The following is a 12,301-nucleotide window of genomic DNA, read 5'->3' on the forward strand; positions in this document are numbered from 1 at the left end:
ACTGATGGTAACTTGTTGCCAATTTCAAAGCAAACATTGTTTGATTACAGTGTAAAATGAGCTCTTTCTAATGACTTTATACATGTGTATTTTGGATGTAGATGTGAAACTCATCCATATGTATAGTTTGGCTTATTACTTGTTTCTACTGGATTCAGCTAAAGAACTTTGAAATATTAGTGTCAGTAGGGCAACTAAACATACTTATTGGTAGAGGACCCTCCTCCTACCAGGTATTAGATGTTCTTTTCCCAGTTCTGACAGTTTGGGGCTGGAGTTGATCTCTCAACCACAATCAAATGTGCCCTGTCCACTGTTTACATGGATCATGTATAACTAATTCTCTTATGTGCCTTTTTGCTGCCCCTTTATCACCACTATCATACTTCAAAGGCAAAGCGTATTCTTGGTTCAGATGTGGTGCAGTCTCCCACGAGTGTGTTTCATCTTCACAGAGATATCTCACACTATAGGTTCTCTTTAGACACATTCCAAAGGGAACTCACTGAAGTCAATTTACACTGATCCCTCCACCAGATTAATGTGGGATTCCAGCTATTATGTGAATGGAGGTAAGGTATTGTATCAGAAGTTATAATTTTCTTACACAGAAAATGTATTTCTGATACATACTTACCTCTTGTCACACTTCCCATGCTTCCTCCCCAATTATGTTTTGTTCTTGGTGCCTAATCTCGAAGTGAGGTTAGACTCTGTAATCAAGGGGAAGACTTCTGCGCCAAGAGTGTGAGTCTCACTTTTATTGGTGGAGTGTTGTCACATAATTTTGTATGCTACAGTGCGGCTGTACCACATTAAACACATGGGGTAGGTGGGAGTATCAAGGCTAGTGGTGAGCAAAATAAATGTGCATTAAGAGGGCAGCATTAAATGAGAAAAGCTATTATATTAAAAGGTATCTATCACAAATACATTTTCTGTATAGAAAAAATTATAACTTTCAGATAGTTTATTCAAACATGGCCTGTAACAATCAACCCATATTTGTGATGCATTCTAGTCTTACATATACTAGTTTTAATTTTAATAGGCTCAATAGTTTATATACAACTGAAAATTTTAGAGTAGCAGTTTTAGTTTTCCAGATTTTTTAAATTTAATTTGCTGTTTATTTGTCATATTTCTTTATAAGGTTATCATGCATTTTACTTAACATATTAAATTTATACATAAGTGTAATATACATAAATAAACATTAGAAAATAATAGCTGAGAAGTATGTGTATTCTTCAAGTTTATAATGACAGGCTTAAGATAAGAGTACTCTGACCTGACAGTATGAGATAAAATAAATCAGTATGACTGATTGAAGTTTGGTATTCATGGAAGCTGAGAGGAAAGCTAAGAACATATATCAAGAAATATGAGCAACTCACAAGATTTTATCTTCTGATGACTAACTTTTTTACTCTGGTTTTTTTGTTTGATTGTAATGTTGTTTTTGCCTTGAACATAAAGATGATGTTATAGCTATTTAAGTAATTTCATCAAAGCAAGAGCTCAGTGATGACTTCAAAAGCATTAACAGACATAGTAGTAAATTCAGAGAGGATAATTCAGTTAAACATTAAGGTATACAAGTGGAAAAGAAAAAAAGGAACTAAAACTTGGACTAAAAAAATAGAAAGTGGAAACTTTTTCAGTACATTTAAGTGTATTTTTTAAATTCTTTGAGTAGAAAGTGACAAAAAAAATTTAAACAAGATTTTTCAATTTTCTTTTGTTCTCACTTATACTATATGTACAATCTCATTATTGAGAAAGCATCACCCAGTCAGGATAAGAAAAGAGGAAAGTGAAGTGACACTGAAAGTCTAACTGATCATTGGTTGCTTAAGTTATATGTTTTTAGCATTGTAAGCTAAATTCTCTATACAAACTTTTTTTTTCCTCCATCACTTTCTGTACACAGTTGAATGTCATGCATTATTGTGATAATCAGGTGATAATGTGTCACATTAAATTTTCTAGGTACTTTGTAATCCTTCCTTCCTTTACAATTGTAAGTTGTTTTGTATTAGTTTGTTCAGTTTCATGTTTTAACATTGTGAGTCATTGTCATTGTTATATTTTAGCTCCATACATATCCTAGAGCTATGGGAAATAGTATCAAGGTTTATAAATATGAAATTCAAATTACAAATTTTTCAGAACTGTCTGGGAATCATCTACAGTGTGTACATAGAAAATATGCCAGTACAAATAGAGACTCTTATAGGAAACATTTTAGGTTGCATTCAAGTCCCTCCTCCAGGTAAATATATTTAAACCAACTATCCTTCTGTATAGTAGCTGATTATATTTATGTGTGGGTTTATATACTCTCTCTCTCTCTCTCACACACACACACACATAATCATGTTTTATTAAAATTATAATTTGACAGCCAAAATTGAATTTGACAAAATGGTATCTTGCATTCATATGAAACTATTCTTGTTTTCACTCAATTTAAATAATTTTAATTGACCCAAAATTAATGGAGTTATATGGCATTCAAGTTTAAGTTATGTATGCAATGTTGGTACCACATGAATTTGGTCATGAGAATGAAACTCTTGAGTTATCATCATCTTTATTTCTAATTAGAGTAACAGTATTTTTCTTTTTTGAGTGACAGTAGATTGGGAATTGTATGTTCCATTCCTACAACAAACCAAAACTTAAGTTACCAAACTTATTAACTATTTTTAAAGCTATTATGAAATGATACCACTTGACAGTGCACATAGACCATCATTACTCTGTGATGTGTAATATGATGTTAGGAAATAATACCTATAAGCAAGTATTGCACAGCATAAAAGGAAATTGTACCACTTAATGATGCAAAACAGTAGTCCAGAACTGCTCAGTATTGTGTAGCATTCCATCACCAAGAATCTATACCACATGATGGTGCACATACAGTAGGCCAGAAATACTCGTTATTGTGTAATATTACATACCAATAAACTGTATAAACTGATGGTGAACATAAAGTAGGCCAGCACTGCTCAGTACTCTGTACTAATCCATATAATACAAATATATCTATTGTGTAAGTCTGTAGTACCATCAGTCAGTAAGAACTATTTAACAATATGTGCATTAAAGTAAAAAATAGCCTTTTTTTAATATTTTCATCATATCAGTTATACTAGTGTCATTGAATCTGACTTGTAAAGCATAAAGAAATATAAATAAAATTTCAAGTCTAATCAGATTTGAAGCAAAGTAATATATTTGAATATTAAAACTTAACTATATATAAAATGGTTTCCTTTCTTTTATATTATTTATACTTTAATCGGTGCTACATTTATTAAATGGCAGAAGAATAATGCTTTAATATATTAAACACATTAAAACATGTATTTTATTTCATTTAACCTAAAATTTATTTAATAATATTTCTGTTCACTTGCAGGTGGGCCTCAGGTAAGATTTTCAATAGGAGCAGGTGACAGACAAGCATTGCAGCCTCCTCTTAGTACCACCCTTCCTGTTTCACACAGTACTGTCTATCAGCTTTTTGAAGACCTAGGTCAGTATCTGTTTAAAAAGAAAAAGAGAGAAATAAGCATGATGATTTTGGCACTAAGATATGAAAAAAAAAGTTAATTTGCTTGTTTAATGTTTGTTGTGTAAAAATTATTTGAAAACAGGAACAAGATGTTTCAAATATTGTAAGATAAGAATAGATTAGATAACTGGTACATTGGCATTTAAAGTATGCAAATTGACCCTTGTTACACTTAAGAAGGCACATAAGGCCATTGTTTAACTATGGTTTTCTGTGGAACAAATGAATGAGGATGGTGACACATTCCACCACTGGATGGGATGCCAATCCATTGCAGATTAACCCCAACCTTCCCACTGGTACCTACTGTACAACTGGGTAAACTGAAGCAATTGGAGTGAATGTCTTGTTCAAGGACAAGAATCTGTAACCTTTGGCTACAAGTCCAGGGCAATAACCAGTAAGCCACATTGCCCCCTTATATTATTATTTACATGTAGATACTTAAACAAAAAAAGTATTTATTGAAGTGTTGAAAAGTATGATATAGGTATAGTGTAAAACTGTATTTAAACACAAGTATGATGAATTAGATGTTATTGTACCATAGATTTTAATAACATTAGAAGTAATGCGGACAACTATATTAATACATTGAAACATAATATATTTAATGTCTTTTATTTCAGATCTCTGTAAAAAAAGTCTAGTTTTATGTTTAGATGGTATGTTGTTGTGATTGTGTAGATCTAATAAGATATTTTGTTCGAAACGTAGTACATCAAATGTTGTTGTGAAAGTAGTCTTTTGACTTTTATATAATTGTAGCATCAATTTCTTTAGGTATCCACAATGTCGTTACACTTTTTGCTGCTACAATGACTGAACACAAAATCCTTTTTGAGTCCAGAAGTTATACAAGATTAACTGAAGCCTGCCATGCCCTGACTTCACTTATGTATCCATTTAAATACAGGTAGTGTTTGATAGTTTCAGAATATTTTATTTTATCATATCATGAAAACTAAAGATATCAGATATACATTACGTTACTAAAAGTATTTAGACATTAAACTTTAAGAAGGGAGTGTCACGTTTTAATACTGGAGTCCAATGCTAGTAGGAAGTGAATGTACCTTTGCTACTGATCTGAACCTGGGCTTTGTTTTTAACATGTGCTAGAAACCGTTACTTTATATTTAGTGGAATAAACCACCATTCCTTTAACAAAGAAACTAAGCAAAGTGAGATATGACAGTCTTTCATTTCTGCCTTTCAAACAACATTTCAACACCTCCCAGAATTAAGCTGGCAGAGGCTGATAGTGGATTTTACTTGTCTCAAACCTTTGCTAGATATAGCAAATATATGACATAATTTTTTGTTATTTTCAGAATTTTTTGTGTATACTAAAGAGATTTAGAAATTTGGGCAATAAAGTTAGAGAAGACAAAAACACCTTTACTCTCCAGATAATAAAAAATCTCTATTTCAGTTAATGTTTTGTCCTCACAGCTTCATTAGGACTAGTAGTACTGCTAGTCTCAGTGAATCTTCATAGGTGAAATGTGAGCAAATATATAAAAAGGTTTTTTATTATTACTTGGTGAGTAAAGGTGTTTTTGTCATCTCTAACTTTATTGCCAGTATGGCATTACCATTATCATAAAGAATAGAATTTGATCAAGCATGTAGTTCGGCATTCCCTAAAATGTCAAATATAACAAGGCATTCATGGCTTCCTAACTATTACAAGTGGACCAACTCAAAATCACCTACATCAGGCCCATACTTTGATTCTACCCCACCAATCTTTTAAATATTCAAATAATGCTCCAGTTCCATACACCCCAAGCAAACAATGAATAGTGTGCATTTTTTACTGTATGTAATGATTTTACATTGTTATTTACTCCAGTTCTAATGTTTAACATACTATGAGAGCTGATTCCTCACATTCCCAGCTGTAATGATTGGTTTTGATTCACAGTCCCATGAGATCTAGCACTGTAGACCTTCCAGTGTGTAGTGTACAGTACAGTTCTGTCATTAAATTTCTGGATTAATGATTTAATACCAGAACTGTAGTTTTGTTTCATAATACATTTCAAAATTTGTACAGACCAACAAAAGTTTAATTTGAATTGGCCAGGCAAACATTCTACATTAATATATCTGTTCATGGACTTAGGTATATATAGATGGGTTGAAATGACATTAAGGGCATCATCACACATGGTAAGTCATGTTGGTGGAGCTGTATGAGTAAATGGTTGCAATACTGAGGCAATTCCCAGGACATGTTGTATGTCATAATATCCAAAACTACTGTCAAGGTAGATGCAGTAATAGAAAATAAAGTTTTTGTAGTGGCAACATTAAATACCATTCCTAGAAATCGCTGAAATTACCTAACTATTATCCCTTATGTTACATGTTTTGTGTTACAAATTGTTCCAAATACCCCTACTGGCCTTAAAAAATACCTTGTTTGTAAACCCCAGGAAGTAGTGAAGATTACATTCACATACAAGCTCAGTGAAGATAATCTGTTTACCAGCCAGAGCTCTGTTGTTTCAGTACTTTTGATATTAAATGTTCTTTCTTTTCAAGCATGTGGAACTTGTATATGAAATAATACAATAAATAATACTTTTTTAAACCGAACAGTGATATTTGAAAAATTGGTAAAAAAAAGTGTTCATAAACAAAAATTAAATATGTAAAGTTTAACTTTCAGTTTCTTAATTTACTAGTTGGGTGTATGTGTACAAGGTATGGTATGTATGGGATGATATCGAAATATTTTTTTTGTTTTTTGTTTCATTAACCCTATCTTGACGGGCATCCTTTACTGTGCATGTCACAAGGTTCTAGTGACATTCAAAATTAATCTAGTTTTTGTTTGTTAATCCAATTTTTATAACATAACATCTTAGCTAATAATCCATATTTTAATAGTATATAAGTTTTAAGTTCATAATTTTATATGGCAATATTAAAGAAAATCTTGAATTTTCTCTAGTGTGACACATTTTCTCCATGCATCTTCTCTTCTATATTTTATCCACCACTACTCCAATAAGTATGAAATTAAATGTAAATTACTCACTATAAAATCATCATTGGTCAGACAAACCATAATTTTTATAGCCTTCAATTTTGTTTGGTTACAGAGCTCTTGCCACACCCATCTGTCACATCCTTTATTTCAGAATTTTTAATAGTTCTCTCTAACATTTAATTCTGTATTATCAATAACCAATGAATAACCAATCAATATCAAATGACATATTGTATAATGTTGTTTTCTGAATGGAGAATTGTCAATTTCATTGTTAGTACAAGCTTCGTTCCCACGGGAAAGATAACAATTAGCCTGGATCAATTTGTAATGGCTCTTGTCACATAGTTAGAAAGCCAGAAAACGTGTGAGAGTTAGAGAAAATTGTCTACCTTTTGCATGTTATTAGTCTATGTTCTTTGATGCATTATTTAATTATAAAAATTACTTATTGCATTACTACCATTAGTATAAAAAAAAAAGTAGGGTTAAGTGTTATCAACAAATGACAGCAAGAAAAAAGAAAATTCAAGTAAGTACTTTATTTCATGTTTTCATGTTAATTTTTGATTTATTATTATAAAAGTAACTAAAATATAAAAATAGGGATATCTTTAGGGTAGTTAAGGTTACATTAGGTAAAATAAATAATAATAATATAATAAAAATGTTTCATGAGGCATGTACATGAGCAGCTCGTGGGTAATGTAATTCAATAGCGTAATGTGACCTCCACATTCCCCAAGTGATTTACAGCTTATAATGGCATGAATAGTAGTTAGACATGGTTCAAAGGGCAATAAAACAATAATATTTAATTATAAATAGATGTATATTGTTATGAGTTTAAAGCTACTTAGGATAAACTAATGTAGTTTCATTTTACAATTTGAAGTCATTCTAGAAAGAAAAAATTATAATTTGGATTTATTTAGATTTTTTTTTGGTGGTTACGTGGTCGGTCAGATTAACCAACGTTGTGTAGAGTTGGGGTAGAGAAAATAACAAATAGAATATAAAGTTTTAGTGAAAACAAACATTTGTTTGTTGTGCCTAAGAAGACTGGGGACTGGCATTCAGTCATTGATTTTTTTCCGTCTAAATCAGTTCCTAGATCCTCCACAGTTCACGATAGAGTCATTCTTCACTTAGTGTGGGCATTTTTCAACATGACTGTGGATCACCAAGTTCGATGTTGCCGACACCTATCTGTACATTCCCATAGCAGAGTTGTCCCTCCACTATCTGCATTTTGTGCACAAGGTTTAGGTGCTGCCATTCAGAACTCTGCCCTTCAGACTAGCACTGGCACCATATGTGTTCTGTCGACTCATACAAACCTTTTCTCCTCACCTCCATTCCCTGAGCCTATGTACATACCATTACATGGATGACTAGCTACTGCTGGCACCATCTCATCAGTTGGTAGAATGTCAAACCCAGATTCTGCTTTCCAAAGCAGGATTTCTTATTCTTATTAGACAATATGTCATCAGTCTGGATATTTTTTCATGACGTATCCCAGTTGGGCTCAGCCGACTCCTATCCAACTCCATGCAATGGAACAGGCAGTCTGACTCTTACTCACGTCTCCTTTTCCCACTGTGCAGATGGTTCTTTCTCTTTTGGGGATGTGAGCATCTCTCAAATCCCTCATTCCTTTGGGACAAGCACACATATGATCCATTCAGTGGTATCTACGTGACTAATGGATCATGAACAGTTATCCACTGGATTCCACAGTCTCCTTATTCAGGATCACTATCTTCGATCTTGAGTGGTGGTTAGAGTGGAACAATACTACGATAGGTGTTCCTCTGCCATCACTATAAGGAATTAGAGTATACTAAACTTTACACATTATATAGGCTACAATAACGTGACGTTTAGGCAGTTCGTTTAACTATTATACGTGATGTATATTTTTTTGGGGGTAGTTAATGAAAGTGTTCCAAAAGCGACATTAATTTCTTGATGACTTAATTTATGGGTGTGGGCCAAGGATTACTCTACAGTAGGTTTCTGTGACTTGTTGGCAATGAATTCAAACAATAGACAGCATGCACTCCACTTGTTTTACAATAATATATCCAAGTTAATCATATGTACAAAAATTCTTTACACTATGGAGATCATACACTATGGTGTATCTTAAACACTATACAGTTCTCTTCTTCTCGTTAAAAGTCCACAAAGGCTAATTCAATTGCTTTAGAATCTCGATGACAAGCCAAACTATTTTTCTCTACTTTTATCACAATAGTATCAGTGAATAATTCACTTATGCTGCTTTGTGTGTTACCACAGTTGTATCCTGAACTTCCAATAATTGTCTTTTCGTCAAAGTCCACAAAAGTGGATTCAATTAATTTAGAATGCCCTTTGACAAGACAAATTATTCTCCTTATCTCTACCAAACTGTTAATCTCTTTTTAAAATATCAACTGCTATTTACTCCCACGATGACTAACTTCATGTTTTCTAACTTTTTTCTTACTGAACTTCTATTTCACTTGACTTTATTTTTACTCCACTCCCGCTCATTTGGTCGCCGCTATTTATATGTTTATCACTGAGGCCTCTAGAATTTTCTATAGCCTTAACACCAATGAAATGCAAACGCAACATATGATTCGTACCAATTGCTTTTAACTCTCTTGTTATGAAAAACTCAACAATCGTTGAATATTAGCTCACAAAATAAATTAAGTGATAATGCCTACACTACACAGTCTTGTATACCCAACAAAGACCAATGCTTAGGTGGGCAAAGGAAAAGAAACTCTGACAGTCGAGTAGCAGCTGTAGTGTGAGAGGAGGTAAGTATTATTAGAAATAAATTTTTGATTGAAGAAAATGCTAACCTTTAAAATACACAAAGGTTTATTTTATTTAAAGCAATGTTTTATTTGAAAAGGCTGCTTTTCTACTGGTGAAATTTAATACAAGCGTATTGGAAATTGTGTCTTAGTCTGGGCATATATTTACCCATTGCTATGCATTATATATAGAGAATTTAATTACACAGAAATTATTCTCAAACAAATCTTCATAACAATTTCCAGCTGCAGCTTCACATTTTACATCTCAAACTAATGCGATCAAATAGCCAATAGCTACAGTAAATCATTATGAACTGTATCAGCTAGCTACTGGCTATGTTTATTATCATTACAATGTATAAAGTTAGCTAGCATGTCAAATAATTCTTTGCCCATAGTTGAGCATAAAAAAGCCAGCAAACAAGATAAATAAAAAAAATGGGAATTTAACAATCTGGAATTAGGGATCATAAAAACAAAGTAAGGAAATAAATGTAATTCTAGATAACAGTATGGAGCCAAAATAGAGGTTTCTAGTTTGAATAAATAATGTATACAGTATCTCCAGCCTTGTTTCCTTGCTTTTTTTTACAATCTTTTTTTCCATTAGCATCTTCCTGGTTTTCAAGAAAATTGGTGCAAGGAAATCTGTGATCTACCTTTCCCGTCTCAACCATTATGTAAAGTTACTTAGGACTGTAAAATAGTGTTACTGTACTACATTAAAAACAAACAATATTAGCATAAACTTACAGAAAGTATAATAGGCTTCACCAGGTAATTACTACTCAGAACATTTGTGATTATAAGGTATAAAACTAATTAGTCAACTTTCTCTTTCATAGTAGTTTGTAATAAACTTTGAATTCAATAAGAGCTTCAAGATAATTTATTGTTAACTTTTAGTTTTGTACTATATCTAGCTGTGTAAGTTATAGAGTAGTGAAAGAAAACTTTATGAAAAAATTTTCTTCCCTGTTTATCATTGCCAACTAACTTTCCAACTTTTGTATAGCTAGGATGCCTTTATTGGAAGTTTACATCAGCTGAGTCTCCTATATTCTGAACCTTTTTACAAATCATATTTCTTACATTTCTTTGTAATTTGATTATTTTTTGAAAAGCTAACTCATTAGTAAAAGAGTGTTATATGCCAGAATACTATGCATTTTTCAACATCTTTTATGAGTATAGGAATTTTTGAAATTTTTTATGTAGTCTGTTCCTGTGTAGTTTCAGTCTGGAAAACTGTCAAAATCATTTTGTTCTAGTTGCCTTTGTGTCTTTGTTATTCTCCGGCAGATAGTATCTACTTTGCCTGTGGAGATATTTCTGCAACTTCACACTTTGTGTCAAACTAGGTCATTGGCCACTATATCCTTTGATGGGCAAGTGGATGATATTTTGAGGTTATATCTTTGTGGTATGAGAATGACCAGTCATGTGATAATGCATAATGCTTCTGGGTAAGATTGAAGTTATGTTTTATGATGGAATTTCAGTTTTAGGTAGAATTGATCGACAGCTAGTCCTACTTGGTTCAAGAAGTGAGTTGATGAACAGAAAAACATCTTGCAAGGCAATAAGTGTTGTTTAATTCATGGAACCAGTAGGAGAGTAACTGTCCAGCATCCATACAAGTACAAACATTGTTTTGTTTTTTGCTTTATGTTTAATATTGTGTTTCACTATGACAAGTCCATTCTGTTTATTCCTTAGCTCAAAACTCAGTCATTTAGCTAAATTCAGACTTACTTCACAATTTTCCTGGTCATTCCTCCCATTATAAAGCAGGCCTATCTGGTACTTGCACAGAAATCAGTATACCTAAGAATACCACAAGAGCTGTTTCAAGAGATTTGGAGTTTTTGCCAATCTGGCATCATTCTGTACCTGGTATATATTCAATAGTACTAATTAAACATGATATTCATTGTGTGTTTGAATGTTTGGTTTTGGTTGATGATTTTAAGTTAAGACTAAATTTAGATATAAAAACAAGATTTATTTTACCAGCTTTAGATTGGCAGTGCTTCCTCTTTTATAATAAATGCATTAAGTGTTTAACCATAAAAACTTAAAAGTTAGTAAATTAATTCATTAATTCCCTAGTCACGTATATATCCCACTTCTACCGGCCGCTTTAGTTGAAGTTCTTAGCACACCAACACCTTTCACTATGGGTGTTCATTCATCTCTTAAGGCAGAAGTTGTGGACTTGGTAAGTTGAGATTGCTTATGTTATTTTTAGTTTGATTTCCACATTTGCTTTAATTTTCATACCATTTTTTATGAGCCTCTTAGAGTTAGCTTAAAAATATATAATATTAAAATTTTGTTATTCATTGGATAAGTAACTAATTATTGAGTAGTATAACTTGCTTTCCCATTTATGTTTAACGTTTTAATTTCTTAATATACAGAAAGTTTTTCCTGTGTTTGTGTGTGTGTGTGGATCATAGCTGTCATTGATAGAATAATAATTATCTGTGGTGTGGAATTCTTATCAAGTGTTTTGTATGTACCTATTCATCCACATGTTGAAATATGTTTGGAGATGACCTCCTGATGAAGACAAGTAATACCAAATGAAAATACCATTGCAAAACAAACTTACACATGTGAATAAAGTTCTTTAAGTCCTTTCAGAAAAGTACAAACTTCCACCTAATCCTTCTATACATATTATGAAATTATAACTAATACATGTTAACAAAACATCATCAGAAGGCAAGTTAAATTAATAGTGCATGGAGATGGCTTGAATGGGTAATGAAGAAAAACTTTAACATAAGTTTAGCATAACAGCAAATGTACAACATTTCGACAAAGTTCTGTCAACATCAGGTACAAGTAGTTTACACTGTCATAGATATATATATATATATA

General features: G+C 32.2%; 1 protein-coding gene across 1 annotated transcript in view; it reads left to right on the forward strand.

Annotated features, from left to right (window-relative positions):
* The window catches only part of LOC106458556 (myotubularin-related protein 13-like), a 121,615-nt gene that overhangs the window by 40,339 nt on the left and 68,975 nt on the right, over positions 1-12,301 (forward strand). The window contains exons 4-7 of the mRNA XM_022384800.1: positions 2,173-2,275; positions 3,431-3,547; positions 4,370-4,502; positions 11,525-11,633. Coding sequence (XP_022240508.1) covers positions 2,173-2,275; positions 3,431-3,547; positions 4,370-4,502; positions 11,525-11,633 — 462 coding nt within the window. The remainder of the gene's footprint in view (positions 1-2,172; positions 2,276-3,430; positions 3,548-4,369; positions 4,503-11,524; positions 11,634-12,301) is intronic.

Source organism: Limulus polyphemus, unplaced genomic scaffold (assembly GCF_000517525.1).
Source record: "Limulus polyphemus unplaced genomic scaffold, Limulus_polyphemus-2.1.2 Scaffold485, whole genome shotgun sequence".
Taxonomy (NCBI): Eukaryota; Metazoa; Arthropoda; class Merostomata; order Xiphosura; family Limulidae; genus Limulus; species Limulus polyphemus.